Consider the following 19,737-nt stretch of genomic DNA (forward strand, 5'->3'; position numbering starts at 1 on the left):
AATACATTCATGTCAATCCATTGAGAACAAAACATCTGTACAGTGAATCCATTAGTTTCAAACCACTGAACACGGTAAAGCTGTACAGTAAGTACATTAGTGTCAATCCAGTGAGCACTGTAATGACAGACTGTGAACACATTACTGTCAATCCAAGACCAGTTCTGTACAGTGAATACATCAGTGTCAATCCATTGTAATGCCTAAGCCTGTACAATGTATAGGTTAGCGTCAATCCAGTGAGAACAGTGAGGCTGGATAATGAATACATTTGTGTCAATCGAATCAACACCTTTTGCCTGCACAATGAATACATTAGTGTCAATCCAGTGAACATATTGAGGCTGTGAAGTGAATAATTTTATCAATCCAATGAACACATTAAGCCCAGGCAACGAATACCTTAATGTCAAACCAGTGAACACAATGAATACATCAGTGACAATCCAGTGGAGATAGTAAGACTGCACACTGATACATTAGTGTCAATCCATGGAAACAATAAAGCCATACACTGAATACACTGGTGTCAATCCGTGGACATAAGGCTGAACAGTGAAGAACAAAAGACAATAAGATATAGGAACAGAATTAGGCCATTCAGCCCATCGAGTCTGCTCCACCATTATATCATGGCTATGTTTCTCAAACCCATTCTTGTGTCTTCGCCCTGTAACCTTTGATCCCCTCAGCAATCAAGACCCTATCTATCTCTGTCTTAAATACACTCAATGACTTGGCCTCCGCAACCCTCTGTGGCAATGAGTTCCACAGATTAACCACCCTCTGGCTAAATAAATTCCTCCTCATTTCAGTTCTAAAGGGATGTCCCTTAACTCTGAGGTTGTGATCTCGGGTACTAGGCTCTCCTACTGGTGAAAACATCTTCTCTACATCCACTCTATCCAGGCCTCTTAGTATTCTCTAAGTTTCAGTCAGAGACCCCTTCATCCTGGTAAACTCCATTGATAACTGACCCACTACCCATGCCAATACCTTGCTGTTAACACCATGGGCTCTTATTTAGCAGACTTCTGTGTGGCACCTTGTCAAAGGCCTTCTGGAAATCCAAATAGATCACGTCCACTGGCTCTCCTTTGTCTAACTGATCCATTACTTCCTCAAAGAATTCAAACAGATTCGTCAGGAACGATCTTCCCTCTCCTTGATGAAGCCTAGCTGAATCAATCCGATTTTACCATGCATTTCCAAGTTCTCCGCAATTTCACCTTCAATAATGGACTCGGAAATCTTACCAACGACCGAGGTCAGGGTAACTGGCCTGTAGTTTCCTGTCTTCTGCCTCCCTCCTTCCTTAAACAGGACTGTTACATAGCCACTTTCCAGTCCTCTGGTACCCACCCTGACCCCAGTGATTCCTGAAAGATCACCACCAATGCTGCTACAATCTCTTCAGTTATGTCCTTCAGAACTCTAGGGTGAAGTCCATTTAGTCCGGGTGATTTATCCACCTCCAGACCTTTCAGATTCCCCAGCTCCTTAGTGATGGCCACTACACTCACCTCTGTCCCAAATCTCTTGAAGTTTTGGTACGTTGTTGGTATCTTCCACTGTGAACATCGATGCAAAGTACCTATTCAGTTCCTCCGCCATTTATTTGTTTCCCATTTCTACTTCTCCAGCCTCATTTTCCAGTGTTCAATGATCACTCTTGCCACTCTCTTATTTTTCAGATATCTAAAATATCTCTTGCAGTTTTTTTAAAATATTACTGACTAGCTTACCCTCATATCTCATCTTTTCCCTCCTTAGTGCATTTTTAGTTATCTTCTGTTGGTTTATAAAGGCTTCCCACTAACCTTCATCACATATTTTACATGCATTACAGTCGTGTCAATAGTGCCTACTTGTAAGAGAACCAGAGAGAATTGTATCAAACAAAGAAATGTGAATCTGGAAATCTGAAACAAAAACAGAAATTGCTAGAGAAACTCAGCAGGTCTGGTAGTAACTATAGAGAGAGAAGCAGAGTTGATGTTTCAGGTCCAGTGACTTTTCTTCAGAATATTTTTAAAGTCTTTTGCAAAAGGAAAAATGTGAGGTCAATAGAAAAGACATCAGTGCACTCCATGTGAGAAGAATTTTGCACATATAATTCTATGATACATTGTGTGAACATATTACAGAATCATAGAATCCCTACAGTGGAAGCAGGCCATTTGGTCCATTGAGTCCACACTGACACTCAAGACACACCCAGATCTACCCCCGCTACCTCTGCATTTCCCATGGCTAATCCATCTAACCTACACATCCCTGGACACTATGGGCAATTTAGCATGGCCAATCCACCTAAACTGCGCGTCTTTGGAGTATGGGAGGAAATTGGAGCACCGGGAGGAAACCGGAGCACCGGGAGGAAACCCACGCAGATACAGGGAGAATGTGCAAATGCAACACAGTCACCCGAGGCTGCAAACTGAACCCATCACCCTGGCACTGTGAGGCAGCAGTGCTAACCACTGAGTCACCATGTTGCTAATCTTCAAAATAAAAGTGCTGTCTTGTGAAGAGTGTTGGTCTGTTGAACACATTAGTACGTTATGTGAACAATCATTTGAGCATTTTGGTCGCAACCTTGGACACAAATTAGCCAACTATTAGCTACATAAATCTTGGATGGTGAAGATATTCGTACTCACCAGCTGATAACATTATGAATAGCATCAGTGACTGTTTGGTGAACAGATTAATGCCTACCATTAATGCCCATCAGTTAAACATATTAATGCACGTATTTGAACACATCAGTACCAGTCAGGTGAGCACATCAGTGTCAGCCAAGTGAACGCATCGGTGTCCATCAGGTAAACATATCGGTATCCGTCAGGTAAACACATCAGAGCCTGTCAGATGAACATATCTAAGTCAGCAAAGTGAACATATCGATGCCTGTCAGGTGAATGCATCGATATCCATCAGGTAAAAGCATTATTGCCGGTCAGATGAACACATCAATGCCCACCAGGTGAACACATGGATACTCATCAAGTGAATACATTACTGCCAGTCAGATGGAGACATTGGTGCCAGCCAAGTGAACAAATCAGTGCCAGTCAGGTAAACACATCAATATCTGTCAGGTATATACATTGATTCCCATCAGGTGAACACTTCTTTGTTAGTCAGGTCAGCACACCAGTGTTGGTCAGATGAACACACTGGTTCCAGTCAGATGTGTTGGATACACAGAGTGACAGCAGTTTTCACCTCTATGTGACGGGATCTTTGTGGTGAATTGGCTGCCGACAATCCTTGCCGGCTCATTTACTCATGTGCTGCTGGAGCAGAGCACTGCAGCAATGGAAGTTCTGGAGAGTGATATTTAGTGAAGGTCAGAGTGGGGCTGAACTTCAATGTGTGGTGGGTGTGAGTGGGGTTGGAGGCCAGAGGAATGACTTGGCATTCCACTTTCCACACTCCCATGCTGAAAGGAGACACGGGGAAAAGACCCTGTGTTGGGAATTCTGTCCCCAACTTCCCAGATCCAATTCCATGGGTAACGTGCATCATAATAGACACCAACTGCTGTTATTCACCCAGTCCCACTTGTAGGAATCTCAAACACCAAGGCCTCTACCTATTACCAAACAGGATTCATGCTGAATTACATACACTTTTGCAGAAACCATTCCATTTTCCAATCCTGATTTAAAAACAGTTAATTACAAGAAAGTGACACCTTTCCACATTAGAGAGAAAATTTGACACACTCACATTTGACTGTCAGCTCATAGAAGGCGCTGGATTTACTGAACGGGTTTCGTATGAAACAACCATATATACCAGAGTCCGATTTCTGTGCATCTTGGATGACCAAAGTCGTGTTATCATGGATCAATTTGTATCGGTTTTTAGCAGCAGCGTCTGTTATTGCAAGCCAAATGACAGACTCGACTTTCCCTGATACTGCACAGGTCAATGCAATTGTACTGTTTTCCAGGCTGGAATTGCTGGATATGCGAGGTTCAACAAGCAGTTCTGGAAAGAGATGAAACAGAATTTTAATATTCAGGAGAGAGTGATAACCCATGTAATCCTTCCACAGTCACAGCCTAATCAGAAGTTAATCCTGGATAATAATGTGGTGTCTGTACACAACTACAATCAGTAAGTCTCCAACCAAATCCGCTCAGAGCACACAGACCAGCAATCTCATTCTAGGGAACCATGAAGGTGATCAGTGTTGAAAATGGACACAGTGAGGGATGGGCAAAAGCTCACTGATGGACCTGAGAATGGAACCCTGAAATTCTTTCAGCTATCATTTGCAAACTGGAAATTAAACCCTGGATATTTGATTGATTGGTTTTATTGTCACGTGTACCAAAATACAGTGAAAAGCTTTGTTTACAAGTGGTGCAGGCAGATCAGAAATGGTGTTGAAGGCAGAGGTGTAGTCAACAAGCAGGAGTTTGACGTTCCAGGTGTGAGTGCAGGGCTAGGGATATGGCATCCTCTGTGGATCTGTTGTGTTGGTAGGCAAACTGTTGGGGATCGAGGCAGGCTGAGAGACTGGAGTTAATGTGGGCCATGACCAGGCTCTCGAAGCACTTCATGATTATATTGGGCACAGGGAGATGTTGGTGAGATACATATCTAAACTTGTGAAGATTTGCAGGTCCTTGCTCAGTACACTGGCCTCAACTGATCCAGTTGGGAACAGTGTGGGCCCTGAGATGAGTGCTGATGGGAGCCTGGGTTTGAACCTGTGAGTGCTTAATACTGAAATTGTGTACATGGCTGGGAATGCTACATTCATCTTCCATATGTGAACAGTAATTCTGGAAGGAAATGTTCAATGAAGTTCTCAGAAAAAATCGTGGACTTGTAGGATGTTTCTCTCTGCACAGATGCTACCACCTGGTGAATTGGCTTTTTATTTCAGCTTTCTGGTATCTGTTATACCTTGGTCTTGTGTTACAATAAGTGGATCGTGAGCTCGATCAGACTGTGGTTTTGAGAAGAAAGCTGGAGGTGCTTTGTGAAATATGAGCAGGAGCTGGAAATTAGTGGAAGACTCAACAGCCAGTGGCTTAAAACAGAGTTAATCGTTTCTCGTTTCTGTGATATCAATGACACACTATTACAGAGTAGCATCCCATTCCTATGTTAAAGGAGCCACTCCTCTGGTCCAGGATGAGGGAGAACTAATTCAAAGTTAGGAGACACTATTTGTGTCAACTGTGGTCTCGCACTCCGTCCAGGAGTTGATCCTGTTTCAACTATAGGCCATTAAGGGCTGTAGAAATCAACTTCTCATGAATAGTCTTATTCCAGTCTCTGTACTAGCACCCACACAGAGCAGCAGGAAAGTGGAGAAAGGCTGAAGTTGGCCAAATGAAGAAAGGGACACAACCTACTCCTCGCTTCATCTGAGTGAAGAATTTTGACCCAGTATTTCCTTCAGTGAGGAGAGAATGGAAGAATAAGGCAGGAGGTGGGAGAAGAGGTGGAGATGGAGAGAGGAAAAGGGAGATATGATAAGGAGGGGAAAGGAAGAGGAAACAAATGACAGCGAGAAGCTGGAATTATACAGGAACAAAGTAAGTGGAAAATGGGCTAAGAGAGAGACAGGAGAAAGTAAGAGAGGGAACATGAGACAAGATGGAGTTGTAGAGGGGACATAAATATCTACAAATTTCCTCAATGCCCTCCACTGAGGGAATGGGAAACCTCCAAGAATGCTACAAAATTGATTTTTTAAATTTATTTGTGGGATGTAGGATTGCTGGCTGTGCAGCATTTTTTGCCTGTCCCTAGTTGCCCTCGGTGGTGAGCTGTCTTCTTGAACTGCCACAGTCCACCTGCTGTAGGTTGATTCACAAGGCCCTAAAAGGAGGGAACTTCAGGATTTTGACCCAGTGAAAGTGAAGAAATGGCGATATAGCTCCAAGTCAGGATGGAGAGTGGCTTGGAGGGGAGCTTGAAGGTGGTAGCATTCCCATGTATCTACTGCTCTTGTCCTTCTAGATGGAAGTGGTTGTGGGTTTGGAAGGTGCTATCTAGGAATTTTTGGCGAATTTATGCAGTACATCTTGTAGATAGTATGCGGCGCTGCTGCTGAGCATCAGTTGTGCAGGGAGTGGACGCTTGTGGATGTGGAGCCAGTCAAGCTTTTTGAGTGTTGTTGGAGCCATCAAGACAAGTGGGGATTATTCAATCACACTCCTGACTTGTGCCTTGTAGATGGTGGAAAGGTTTTGGGGAATCAGGAGATGTGTTATTTGCCACAGTGTTCCTAGGCTCTGTCCTGCTCTTGTAGCCGCTGTGTTTATATGGTGAGTCCAGTTGAGTTTCTGGTCAAATGATAACCCCCAGAATGTTGACAATGATGACCATCATGTGACTGTACTGAGAACAGAAGCTTCCAGTGGTGAACAGCCAGTTTAAACTCATGGTGCACAACACCAACTTGAATTTATATAATATCTTGAACACAATAAAATATCCCAAGGCATTTCACAGATACATAAAACAGAACATCAGAACAAACTGCATGAGGAGATTTTTGGATGGAGGAACCAAAGCTTGTTCAAAGTGGAAGTTATAAGGTTTGTCTTGAAGGAGGAAAGTAAGGGAGAAATGGAGAAGAGTAGGGAGGGAATGCCAGAGTTTGACGTCCAGGCAGCTGAAGGCACAGCCATCAATGGTACAATGATAAAAATGAGGGACTCTCAAGAGGCCATAATTAGCAGAGTGTAGACTTTGCAGAGGGATGTATGGATGAAGGAGCTTGCAGAGATAGGAAAGGTCAAAGCCACAGAGGGATTTGAAAACAAGGATAAGAATTTTTAAAATCTAGGAACCAACAGTGATGCAGGGACATTGGCTGCAGAATTTTAGACAACCTTGAATCCAGAGAGTGAATCAGGGAAGGGGTAGTAGGAACTGCAGATGTTGGAGAATCTGAGAATAACAAAGTGTAGAGCTGGATGAACACAGCAGGCCAAGCAGCATCAGGGGAGCAGGAAAGCTGACGTTTCGGGCCTAGACCCTTGTTCAGAAAAAAAATTTTCTCACTCTACACCTTGTTATCTCAGTGAATCAGGGAAGCTGGTCAGGCGTGTGCAGGAATAGCCAAACCTGGGGCTAACAATGCATGAATGAGAGTTTCCGTAGCAGATGAGCTGAGGCAGGAGGACAGTCAGTTGTTGTTACACAAGTGGCAATAGATGGTCTTGTTGAGGGTGCAGATATATGATTAAAATTCATTCTGGCTGCAGGCATTCTCTGTAGAAGACATAACGAACATCCCAAAAATAACTGATAAATCAGGAGCTGAAAGGGGGAAGAGAAGCTTAAAATAATTGCAATTATAAAGGCAAGGTCCTGAGGGATTTAGTAGAACTAAAGGCCAACAAGTCATCACATCTGATATCTCTACATCAACGGAATTGATGTTGAGAGAGTGAAGAACATCAAGTTCCTCAGAGTGAAGACCTGTCCCGGACTTCCCACATAAATGCGACAGTCAAGAAGACATAACAACACCTCTTCTTCCTGATATGGCAACTGCTCTGCCCAGAAGGTGGTGTGCACAGCCCAGACCATCACAGAAGCCAACCTTCCATCCATGGACTCTGTTTACACGGCTCGCTGCCACAGAAAGGCAGCCAACATCATCAAAGGCCCATCGCACCCTGGTAATGATCTCCTATAACCTCTCCCGTCAGGCAGATGATACAGAAGCCTGAACAAAAGCACAAGCAGGTTCAGGAACAGCTTCTTTACAGTAGTTATCAGACTGTTGAATGGACTCTAGCCTCAAATAACGTAGCCTGCAATGTAAACTTTATGTCTCCAAGTGTTTTTAATCTGTACTTCCTTTGCTTGCTGTGATCTGCCTGAACCACTTGTAAACAAAGCTTTTCATGGTATTTTGGTACACGCGACAATAAAATCAATCAATCAATAAATCATCTTATATTTTAGGTTCTTTTGAAAAATGTCTGCTGAGATCATAGATGCAATTTTTATCAGGGACAGGGATAAAGAGGGATAGGGTGGTGAAGAAGTGAAGTTGAGGATGGGCCTGAAGACACTGACTTCAATCTTCCCAATGTTTAATTCAAGGAAACTTCCGCTCATCTAATACTGGATATGGGATAAGAAACCTGAGAACGGAGAGAGCGAGTGAGGGGTTGCTGCTGGGTGAAGAATATCTCTCAGTTAGACCTTTATCCCTGTGTGCAGCAAATTATTTCAGAACAAGAGTGGTAAAAAGAGACAAATCTTACTAAATTCGTGAAACGTAATCAAATAGGCAGTATGAGCTGTGCTTACTGAACACATGAAGAGTCACTTCACTTATGATGCGAACATGCCGACGGCTAATAAATTTGTAGATACCGGTGTCAGATTCCTGTACATTCAGCAGGACAAGGGTCAAAGTTGTTGCATCAGGCTGAATTCGACTTTTGTACTTCTTTCGGATTAGAATTTGGGGTTCAGATACTTTGCTATATGAAACAATGTCTGATTTTACGTGGTTATGAAAAATCCAAGCTGATCTTGTATAAATTTCAGGATGTTTTGGTCCAGGGAACGTAACATCACTTCCTGCAGCAGCTAAAATGGCGTACTTTTCTGGAATTGAGAGAAAACACATTCTTTAGAATCACTGAAGGAACACCAGCACAGACTGGACAGGTCTTAGGAACTGCTGTTGAGACAACACGGATCCTGACCCTGTCCCCATCATTCCTGAAACCAGGTAAATACTTGCTCTGACAAAATCAGAAATGGACTGACAACACAAACATTTTGAGCTGTACACATTTTGAGTAGAGGAGCAAGGAAGTCTTCCTGCAGCTATATATGACCTTGATGATACCATACCTGCAGTGTAATATGCGATTTTAGTCTCCTTACTTCAGGAAAGATACACTGGTGTAAAGGCAGAACAGCAAAAGTTCACCACACTGATTCCTGGGATGGCAGGTTTGTCCTTTGAGGACAGGTTAGTTTGGCTGGACCTATATTCACTGGAGTTTAGAAGAATGAGAGGGTAATCTCATTGAAACATAACATCCTGACAGATCCGAACAGACTAATTGCATGGAGGATGGCGCCCCTGGCCAGGATAAGAGGCCGTGGTCTCAGAATATGAGGTAGGCCATTTTGGACTGAGTTCAGAGAAATTTCTTAACTCGGATGATGGTCAACCTGTGGAATTCTTAACTCCAAAAGGTTGTCAAGGCCAAGTCACTGAATATATTTAAGAAAGAAATAGATTTCCATAGATTAAAGTTGTCATGGATTATATGGAGAGAGTGGGAGTATGTTGTTAAGATATAGGATCAGTCATGACGATGTTGGTTGTGGACTGGGTTCATTAGGCTGAATGCTTCACTTTGCTCCTATTTTATATGTTTCTGTTTTTATTTAGCCAAGTACAGGACACATCAAGTTTATTGAAGGCGTTCTTGCTGTGTTGCCAAACAGGTTTCTACGCCAAATCTGATCAAGCTAACCACATTAATTATAAATATAAACAGAAAATGCTAGAGAAATTCAGCAGGTCTGGTAGCAGTTGTGGAGAGAGAAACAGAGTGAATGTTTCAAGTTTAGTATGACTGTTCTTCAACTGGGCTTGAAACATTAAGTCTGTTTCTCTCTAGACAGATGCTGCCAGAACCTGCTGAGCTTCTTCAGAACCTTTTGCTTTTATTTCAAATTTCCAGCATCCACAGTATTTTGTTTTAAAATGCCACTGTATTAATTGCTGCTCCCATCCCTTTGATGTTTGATGTCCACTACCTCTTACTACATGCTGTCTCAGGAACATTTCTCCACTCAGTGGATATCCTGGAATTTATCAGCATACTTGATACAGGTGCCATCTTTAAAAGGCCACTGTGCACCCAGACAAGCACCAATAATCCAAAGCTGCCCTGGAGATTCCTGACCTTTGCCCTGGATATGGCAGACAGGGGGAAGTTAGCTCTCCACTTTGTGGACAGGGTCCTGGATCTCCTGCTGGATGGAATGGAGCAGGGGCGGAAGTTACTTTTTGGTCAGGACCAGGAGTGCAGGCCACAATACCAGGCATGCCGGCTGGAGGAAAGCCCAGCAATGTAGGAAGAAAGATAAAGACCTTCTCCAATCTGCCAATGTTCTAAGTGAGAAGCCTGTGGAATTTCACCACCTTTTCTCTGATATCTCACACTCTCTGTGTCTCTGCTGCAGCACTCACCTCCTACCTACGTTCTCTCCCACTCTCACTGCAGGCAATGCCTTCCCCACTCTATCTCACTCACTACAACCTGTGACACCATTAACCCTGCATATCCTCTGTGCAGCCTACTCACTTTACTCAGGCCACCTCCCCACCTGCACCAACAGTAATAACTGTGCTACCCACTTCTACTTCCCATAATACCTGTCCCCCCTCTCTCTGTCTCTCTCGTTCTGGAAGGAAAACGGCTCCCAATAAGGCAGAAAAAGTAAAGATGATTGGTGTGGTGCACATCGCTCAGCTCCTCAGGCCTTATCAGAAAAAGCTCATGACTTCACCCATACTGAGCAGACCATGTAAAAACCGAAAGAATTACAGATGCTGCAAATCAGAAAAAAAAACAGGAGTTGCTGGAAAGGCTCAGCAGGTCTGGCAGCTCCTGTGAAGAGAAATCAGAGGCAATGTTTCGGGTCCAGTCTTTCTGAGGAAAGATCATCAGACCCGAAACATTAACTCTGATTTCTCTTCACAAATGCTGCCAGACCTGCCAAGCTTTTTCAGCAACTTCTATTTTTGTTTCTGAGCGGACCCTGGACTGATATTAGAGGCTGCACTTAACTTACTGTGTCAGGATCCCTTGGGCAAAGGCTATCCTCCCTGATTTGACTGAGGCCTGCTGACAACACAAGAAATATCAAATAAAGGAGCAGGAGTAGGCCATTTGGTCCTTTGAACCTGCTCCACCAATCAGTATAATTAAAGCTGATTATCCTACTCAGTACCCTGTACTTGCTCCTTCCCCAAGCCCTTTGATTTCTTTCACACTAAGACCTATATTTAATTACCCTCTGGAATGGCTGAGCAAGTCAGTTAGTTCAAGGGCAATGAGGCACAGGCAATAAATGTCTGTCCAGCCCACCTTCCATGAATAAATAACTTTATTAAATTGCGAGGTTGCGCGAGGTAGGGAGAGAGAGATCATGAAACAGTGCACAAGTTATACAACATTCACATCAGGCTGTGTCTGCAGAGTAGTCGGAATTTTGAACTTCCAATGTAACCACTGAAGGGCAACACTTGCCATTTCACCTTCTCCCTGCTCATCATCCAAGGACCTAAATGGTCTTTCCAAGCAAAGCAGCATTTTGCCTCTACCTCCTCCAATTGTGTGTTTTGTATTCACTGCACCCAAATGGCCTATTCTACACTGGAGAAACCAAACACAGACTGGGTGACTGTTTTGTGGAATAGCTCCAGTCTGTGTGCAAGCATGACCTCGACCTTCCTATAGCTGGTCATTTGAACACAATGTGTTGCTCACATGTCCATGTGTCTGTCCTTGGCATGCTGCAGTGCTCCAGTGATTCAAAGTGCAAACAGGAGGAACAACATATCTTCAGATTCGGCTCTTTACAGCCTTCTGGACTTAATATTGAGTTCAATACCTTCAAATGGTGAACCAACTCCCATTTCGTCCCTTTCTTTTACCTTTACTTGTTACATTCTCTTTCATGACGTCCTTTCTCCTCTCCCCCATCTCAGTGTCTGTCCTTTCACGTCTAGCAGTTAGACACGCCATCGATCTACCTTCCTCACATTCTGATCACTTAATCTGAACAAGCAACATCTTTTCCCCTCCAGCACTCTACACCCCACCACCCGTACACAGTGCCCCACAACTATAGCATAAATGCTGCCCCTGCCACACTTGACTTCAGCTTTAAACTCGAAACATTAGCTTGCTCTCTGTCTATGGATGCTGCCTGATCTGCTGCGACCTCCGCATTTTTTTTGTTTTCAGTACTGATTCCAGCACCTGCAGTAATTTGCTCCTACAAATGGGTGAAGTTTAGTGGTAAACTACAGGATTAGGTAGCCTTTAAAAACTAGGAGACGACAACTAAAAAAGCAATGGGCAGGGGGGGTGAGAAAATTAAATATGAGGGTAAGCTACCTAGCAGTATAAAAGAAAATTGCAAGAATGTAAACAGCAAGAGAGAGGCTAGCGTGAACATTGCACTCCTGGAGAAGTAGTTATGGGAAACAAAGAAATGGGGAAGGAGAGGTTCACTGCATTAATGTTCAAAGTGGAAAACACCATTGGCATATCATGAGCGCCACGAGGCAGTGGTGAGTGTACTGACCACCACTAAGGAGGTGCTGGAGAAGCTGAAAGGTCTGAAGGTAGATAAATCACCCCAGACTAGATGGACTACACCTCAGAGTTCCGAAGGAGATGGCTGAGAACATAGTGAATGCATTGGTGGCGATCTTTCAGGAATAATAGGGAGAGGCGATGGGCTAGTGGTATCATCGCTAGACTATTAATCCAGAAATTCAAGTAACGTTCAGCCACAGCATATGGTGAAATTTGAATTCAATAAAAGAAATCTGGAATTAAGAATCTACTGACGATCACGAAATCATTGCCAAATGTCGGAAAAACCCATTTGGTTCACCAATGTCTTTCAGGGAAGGAAATCTACTGTCCTCACCTGGTCTGGCCGCATGTGGCTCCAGACCAATAGTAATGTAGTTGACTGTCAACTGCCCTCTGAAATGGCCTAGCAAGCCAATCAGTTGTATTAGTCATGACAAAATCTCAAAGAAATGAAACTGGAAGGTTCACATGGCATCGACATAGGCATTGGAAAAGACAACAGCAGAAACAGCCCTGTTAACCCTGCAAAGTCCTCCTCACTAACATCTAGGGGCTACTGCCAAATTGGGAGAGCTGTCTCACATGCTGCCATAATCATACTCACAGAATCACACGTTATAGACAATGTCTCAGACACCACCATCACCAACCCTGGATATGTTATGTCTCACCATTAGGACAGACCCAGCAGAGGTGATGGCACAGTAGTATACAGTCAGAAGGCAGTTGCCCTGCGAGTCCTCAACAATGACTCTGGACCTCATAGCTTCAAGTTAAACATGGGCAAAGAAACCTCCTGCTGATTACAAAGTACAATCTACCCATGACTCTTGAATCAGTACTCCTCCACATTGAACAACATGTGGACAAATCAATGAGGGTGGCAAGAGTGCAGAATGTACTCTGGGTGGGGGATTTCAATGTCCACCACAAAGTGTGGCTTGGCAGCACTACGACTGATTGACCTGGTCATGGTCCTTAAGGACAGACTGGGTCTGCAGCAGGTGGTGAGGGAATCAACAAGAGGGAAAAACATACTTGACCTCATCCTTGTTAATCTAGCAGCTGCAGATGCATCTGTCCATGACAGTATTGGTCAGAGTGACCACTGCATCGTCCTCGTGGAGACAAAGTCCTGCCTTCACATTGAGAATACGCTCCATTGTGCTGTGTGGCACTTTCACTCTGCTAAATGGGCCAGACTCCAAAAAGATCTAGCAACTCAAGACTGGGCATTCATAAGGCACTGTGGGTCATCTTCAGCAGCAGAACTGTGTCTTAGCACAATCTGCACCTTCATGGACTGACAATTAAACAACCCACTGGAGGAGGAGGCTACACAAATATCCCCATCCTCAGAGCCCAACACATCAGCACAAAAGATAAGGCTGCAGCATTTGCAATAGTGTGTGATTCATCTCGTCCTCCTCCAGTGGTCCCTAGCATTACAAATACCAGTTGTCAGCCAATTCGATTCACTCCACGTTACATCAAGAAATGAATGAAGGCACTGGATACTTGCAAAGGCTACATGGCCCTGACAACATTACGGTGATAGTACTGAAGAATTGTCCTCCAGAACTTGCTGTTCTCCTGGCCAAACTCTTCCAGTACAGTTACAACACTGGCATCTACTCAACAATGTGGAAAATAGCCCAGGTATGTCCTGTACATAAAGACTGGACAAATCCAACCCAGCCAATTACTGTCCCATCAGTCTACACTCAACTATCAATAAAGTGATGTAAGGTCTCATCAATTGTGCTCTCAAGCAGCACCTGCTCAGCAACAACCTGCTTAGTGACGCCCAGTTTAGGTTCCGCCAGGGCCACTCAGTTCCTGACCTCATTGCAGCCTTGGTTCACATCTGGATAAATGAACTGAACTCCAGAGGTGAGGTGAGAATGACAGCCCTTGACTTCAAGACCTCCAAATGCTGCATAAAGGAGCCCTAGCAAAACTGGAATCAATGGGTATCAAAGGGAAAACTCTCCACTGGTTGAAGTCATACCTGACACATAGAAAGATGGTTGCGGTTGTTGGACGACAGTCATCTCAACTCTAGGACATCTCTACAGGAGTTCCTCAGGATAGTGTCCTAGGCCTAACCATCTTCAGCTGCTTTGTCAATGACCTTCCCTCCATCATAAGGTCAGAAGTGGGGATGGTTGATAACTTACAGCACCATTCACAACTCCTCAGATACTGATGCAGTCCATGTTTAAATGTAACAAGATTTCGACAATATCTAGGCTTGGGCTGACAAGTGGCAAGTAACATACAAATGCCAGGCTATGACCATCATCAATAACAGACAATCAAATCACTGCCTTTTGGCATTCAACTGTGTCACTGAATCCCCCACTATCAACATCCTGGGGGTTACCACTGATTAGAAACCCAACTGGACTCACCACATAAACACAGTGGCTACAACAGAGGCTGATTAAAGGTTTGGAATACTTCAGAAAATACTCCACCTCCTGATTTCCCAAAGCCTGTCCATCATCTGTTAGGTGTGTCAGGAAATACTCCCTAATGCTTGAGCGGGGCAGCTCCAGCAAGACTGAAGAAGTTTGACACTGTCCAGGACAAAGTGGCCTGCTTGATCAGCATTACATCCATAAGCATCAATTCCGCTCATTACCAATGTTCAGTAGCAGCAATGTGCACTGTCTACAAGATCCTCAGACTGCAACTTCTAAAACCACGACTATTTGCATCTTGACAGAAAAGGGCAGCAGATACATCAGAACACCACCAGCCCAAGTTCCCCTCAAAGTCACGCACAATCCTGACTTGGAATATTTTGCAAGAGCCCTTCACTCTTGCTGGGATAAAATCCTGGAATTTGCTCCCTTATGGCATTGTATGTCAACTCACAGCAGGTTCAAGAAGGCAGCTCACCACCACCTTCTCAATATAGGCAGGCTTTAAATGCTGGCCAGCCAGTGACCCCACATCCCATAAATACTGATGCGAGGGAGGGTCCCAGAGGACTGGAAAATGGTTAATGCAACACCGCTGTTTAACAAGGGAAAGAGGCAGATATTGGCAATTATAGGCTGGTTAACCTGACCTTGGTCAATGGTAAGATTTTCAAGTCCATTATTAAGGATGAGATTGCAGAGTACTCAGAAGTGCATGGCAAAAAAGGTGGAGTCAGCACAGCTTCGTCAAGGGGATGTCATGCCTGACAAATCTGTTACAATTCTTTGAGGAGATAACAAGCAAGTCAGACAAAGGAGAGCCAGGAGACATGATCGATTTGGATTTCCAGAATGCCCTGGCCAAGGATCAACACAGGAGGCTGTTAAATAAGATAGGAGCCCATAGTTTTAGAGGCATGGATAGAGGATCGGCTGACTGACAGAAGGCAGATAGTAGGGATAAAGCATCCTTTTTCAGGATGCCAGTTGGTGACTAGTGGAATTCCGTAGTGTGGTCAGTGTTGAGACTACAACTATTCACATTATAGAATCACAATCTGCATGAAGGAACTGAGGGCATTGTTGCTAAGTTTGCAGGTGACACAATGACAGATAGAGGGGCGGTAGTGTTGAAGAAGCTGGGATGCTGCAAAACAACATGCTGGGAGAGTGGGCAAAGAAGTGGAAGACGGAATACAACATGGGAAGATATCACTCAGAGATAGTGGGAACTAGTAGGAACTGCCGATGCTGGAGAATCTGAGAATTTTTCTGAAGAAGGGTTCAGAAATGTCAGCTTTCCTGCTCCTCTGATGCTGCCTGTCCTGCCGTGTTCATCCAGCTCTACACCTTGTTATCTCATGGGAAAATATCAGATTTTGCACTTTGGTAGGAAGAATGGTGGTGTAAAATATTTTCTAAATGGGAGAAGGCTTCAGTTAATCTGAAACACAAAGGATTTGGGCGTCCAAGTTCAGGATTCTCTTAAGGTTAACACGCAGCTTCAGTTGGTAGTTTGGAAGGAAAATGCAATGTCTGCATTCATTTCAAGAGAGTTACGTGAAAGCAGGCTGACGCTGTATAAGGTTCTGGTCAGACTGCATTAGAATATTGAGAGTCATTTTGGACCTTGACCTAGGTGGGGATGTCCAGAGGAGGTTCACAAGAATGATCTCAGGAATGATGGGCTTGTCATATGAGGAATGGTTGAGGACTCTGGGTTTGTTCTTGATGGAGTTTAGAAAGACGAATGAAGGGGACAATGATTGAAACCTACAGAATTCCGAGAGACCTGGATAGAGTGGATGTGGAGAAGGTGTTTCCACTGGTGGGAGAGACTTGGAACCGAGGGCAGAGCCTCAGAGTGAAGGGACGATCCTGTGAAACTGAGATGAGGAGGAATTTCTTTAGCTGGAGGGTGGTGAATCTGAGCAATTCATTACTGCAGAAGACTGAGAACGCTAAGTCACTGAGTGTCTTTAAGATGGTGATATATAGTTTCTTGATTAGTTAGGGTATTAAGGGTCATGAGAAGAAGGCAGCAGAATGAAGTTGAGAAACATATCATCATTGATTTAAGGCTGCGCAGACCCAATGGACCGAATAGCCTAATTTAGTCACTAAACCTCATGGTCTTATTGTCTAAACATAGTTGCTTCTGACCCAAGTTTCTCATTCTCAAACTGAATGTTAAATTGTTTCATGTTATGATCACTACTTCCGAGGGGATTTTTTACTCTGAGGTCATTTATGAAACTTGCCTCATTGCCAGATCCAAAGTTACATGCTCCCTGGTTGGCGCCATGGCATCTTGCTCCAGGAGACTTTCCTTAATGCACACTGTGAATTTGTTCTCATAGCCGCTCTTTATGGAGATTAAAGTCACCCATTACCCTTGCAGTGATTGGAACAAGGTGGACCTCATTGGCTATGAGGTTCTTGATTGGGTTTCTTAACCTGGGCCAATCAGGAAAACCTTGGCTGACCAATATAACCAAGAGATAGAGGTGGGCACTGCGGGGTGTGGAGTGCTTTGTTTCCCCTACAAACTCTATTTTGATTTGATCCTTACCCTCCCCCTCACTTTTTCTTTCACATAGGCATTGCCCCTATAGGAGCTCTGCTTGGTGCTTCGGTCACATGGGTGACTTTCCTGGTGATGGTATGTTAATAAAGTTATTTGCACACCTGCTGTTTTTTTACTGTGTCTAAAGAAAATATAACCAAGAGATTAGAATCTCCTCAGTTCAAGGGATTCACTCCGAGCTGCCTGGCCACAGCCAGTGTACTATGCATTAGTAAATAAACGGTGACTTGGAGATGATACCATCCTCTGTGCAGTTATTGCAGTGGTGGTGGGAGCAAACAGGGCTTGCCTGAAGAACATTCACTTGTAACTGTCATCTTGGAGTTGGAGTAAGCATTTCTGGCATCATGCCTCTATTTGGGAAGCTTGACTCATTTAAACCTGCTGGCAAAGACTGGGCCCGGTTTGTGGAAAGAAGGCCATACTTTTTCTGGGCAAATGAACATTGGGGCAGTTGAAAAGCAAAAAGTAATACTCCTGATTGTGTGTGGACCCGTAGCATTTTCGATTATAACGGGCTTAACTTTCCCAGCGGCACCAGACACTAAAACCTTTCAAGAGTTGACAGAGTTGGTTAAGGAATATTACAACGCCAAACCGCCTCTAATCCTGAGACACTATCAGCTTTATTCGGCTGTTAGAGAACTGAAGAAATCTGTAGCGGGATTTTTAATGAGGTTATAATGACTAAGTTTTTTGAAAGGTGACGAAGAGGATTGATAAGGGTAGAGTGGTGGACATGATTTATATGGACTTCAGTAAGGCATCCGACAAGGTTTCTCATGGTGGACTGGTTAAAAGGTTAGATCACATGGAATACACATGGGTTGTTAACTTGGGCCACTTAGGGAAGTCTTGGCTGACCAAGATAACCAGGAGATTCAGAATCTCCTCAGTTGAGGACTGACTCTGATCTGACTGGCCACAGCCAGTGTACTGTGCACAAGTAAATAAAGGGTGACTTGGTGACGGGATACCAGCCTCTGTGCAGTTATTTCAGCCCTATTTCGTTACCTGCTCCTACTATTTGTTGATTTGTAGCCTCTCCTACAGCGTGGTGTCTATTTGGGGACTGTACACTACTCCTATCAATGTCTTCTTTCTCTTACTGTTTTTACCTCCTCCCACATAGACTCTGTATCCCTCAAGGCTAGATCTTCTCTCACAACTGTCATCACTTCACTTCTTATTAACAGTGCTACAGCATCACCTTTTCATCCTTTCTGTCTTTCCAAAAGGCCAAACATCTCTCAATTTTCATTTCCCAATTTTGATCTCCTTGTAATGATGTTTCCATAATGGCAATGAGATCATATTCATTTACTTCAATTTGTGCTGTCAGTTCATCTGCTTTACTCCGAATGCTTCATACATTGAGACTCAAAGCCTTTAAGTTTGTTCAGTGGTCAAATTGCCCAATACTTTTATATTTTCACGGTGCAAAATCACATTCACCTATTCTGTCCCTTCCTTTTATTTTCTGGTAACAATCAGAAAACTGCAAAGCGCCATCTACAAGGAACAAGTCAGGAGTGTGATGGAATACTCCCCACTGGCCCAGATTAGAGCAGCTTTAACAACATTCAAAAGCTTGACCCCCATCCGAGACAAAGCAGCCCCCACTTGACTGGCACCACATTGACAAGCATCGACTCCCTCCACCACTGACACTCAGTAGCAGCAGTGTGTACCATGTACATGGTGCGCTGCAGAAAATCACCAAAGCTCCTTAGACAGCACCTGTAAACCCATTACCATTACCATCCATACATGGAACACCACCCCCTACATATTCTCAAAGCTTTTTAAGGCAGACCCTTTCTAGAAAAAATGCTGTATTAGTAGCTTTAAATATACAGAAATAAATCAGTTTTACCTTTTGATTCACTCAGGTGATGCTGTGTAAACAGAAATACAAGGACAAAATAAATCTTCATGTCACTGTGAACACCCAGTGGATTCGATGTAACATCAACAGTGTTCTCAAGGAACAGGCAGAGATTACAAAAATGATATGTTATTAGAAACGACTCAACAGAATCCCAATCACTCTCTTCTCCAATTCTGCTGGAGCTGACACTGATCACACTGTGCCTGGAGAGGGAGAGTCTGCAGACAGCACCAGAATCTGACGAGAGAAACATGACGGATTACTCATAGATAGCACAGAGTGACAGAGAGAAAGAGAGAGAAAGAAAGGGTATTTAAATCTTTCACACAGCACACAGATAAAAAGAGAGAGGGAGACCATCTTGGTTATCCACATACACTGTGGAGAAAGAGAGAGAGAGACAGAGAGAGAATATAGAGACACCATGTCAGTCATTCACAAACAGCTGAGAGAGGTTGGTCTCATTAT

At 43.8% G+C, this 19,737-nt stretch overlaps 1 protein-coding gene across 1 annotated transcript; it reads right to left on the minus strand.

The window, feature by feature from the left end:
- Window positions 1-2,459: 2,459 nt before the first annotated feature.
- LOC109924618 (carcinoembryonic antigen-related cell adhesion molecule 7-like) lies at window positions 2,460-19,501 on the minus strand. Its single transcript, XM_020524617.2, has 4 exons — window positions 19,255-19,501; window positions 8,308-8,610; window positions 3,739-4,002; window positions 2,460-2,867 (listed from the first exon to the last, which is right to left on the minus strand). The coding sequence occupies exons 1-4, from the start codon at window positions 19,313-19,315 to the stop codon at window positions 2,848-2,850; spliced, it is 648 nt and encodes a 215-aa protein (XP_020380206.2). The 5' UTR covers window positions 19,316-19,501; the 3' UTR covers window positions 2,460-2,847.
- Between the last annotated feature and the right edge of the window lie 236 nt (window positions 19,502-19,737).

This window comes from Rhincodon typus, chromosome 35 (genome assembly GCF_021869965.1).
Source record: "Rhincodon typus isolate 14 chromosome 35, sRhiTyp1.1, whole genome shotgun sequence".
Classification (NCBI taxonomy): Eukaryota; Metazoa; Chordata; class Chondrichthyes; order Orectolobiformes; family Rhincodontidae; genus Rhincodon; species Rhincodon typus.

Coding starts and splice junctions, on each gene's coding strand:
- LOC109924618 (XM_020524617.2), bottom strand. CDS start 19,315: ATGAAGATTTATTTTGTCCTTGTATTTCTGTTTACACAGCATCACCTG. Junction 8,611..19,254: donor TCACCTGAGTGAATCAAAAG/GTAAAACTGATT, acceptor TCTCAATTCCAG/AAAAGTACGCCATTTTAGCT. Junction 2,868..3,738: donor CTATGAGCTGACAGTCAAAT/GTGAGTGTGTCA, acceptor TTCATCTGACAG/GCTCTGATGTGTTTACCTGA.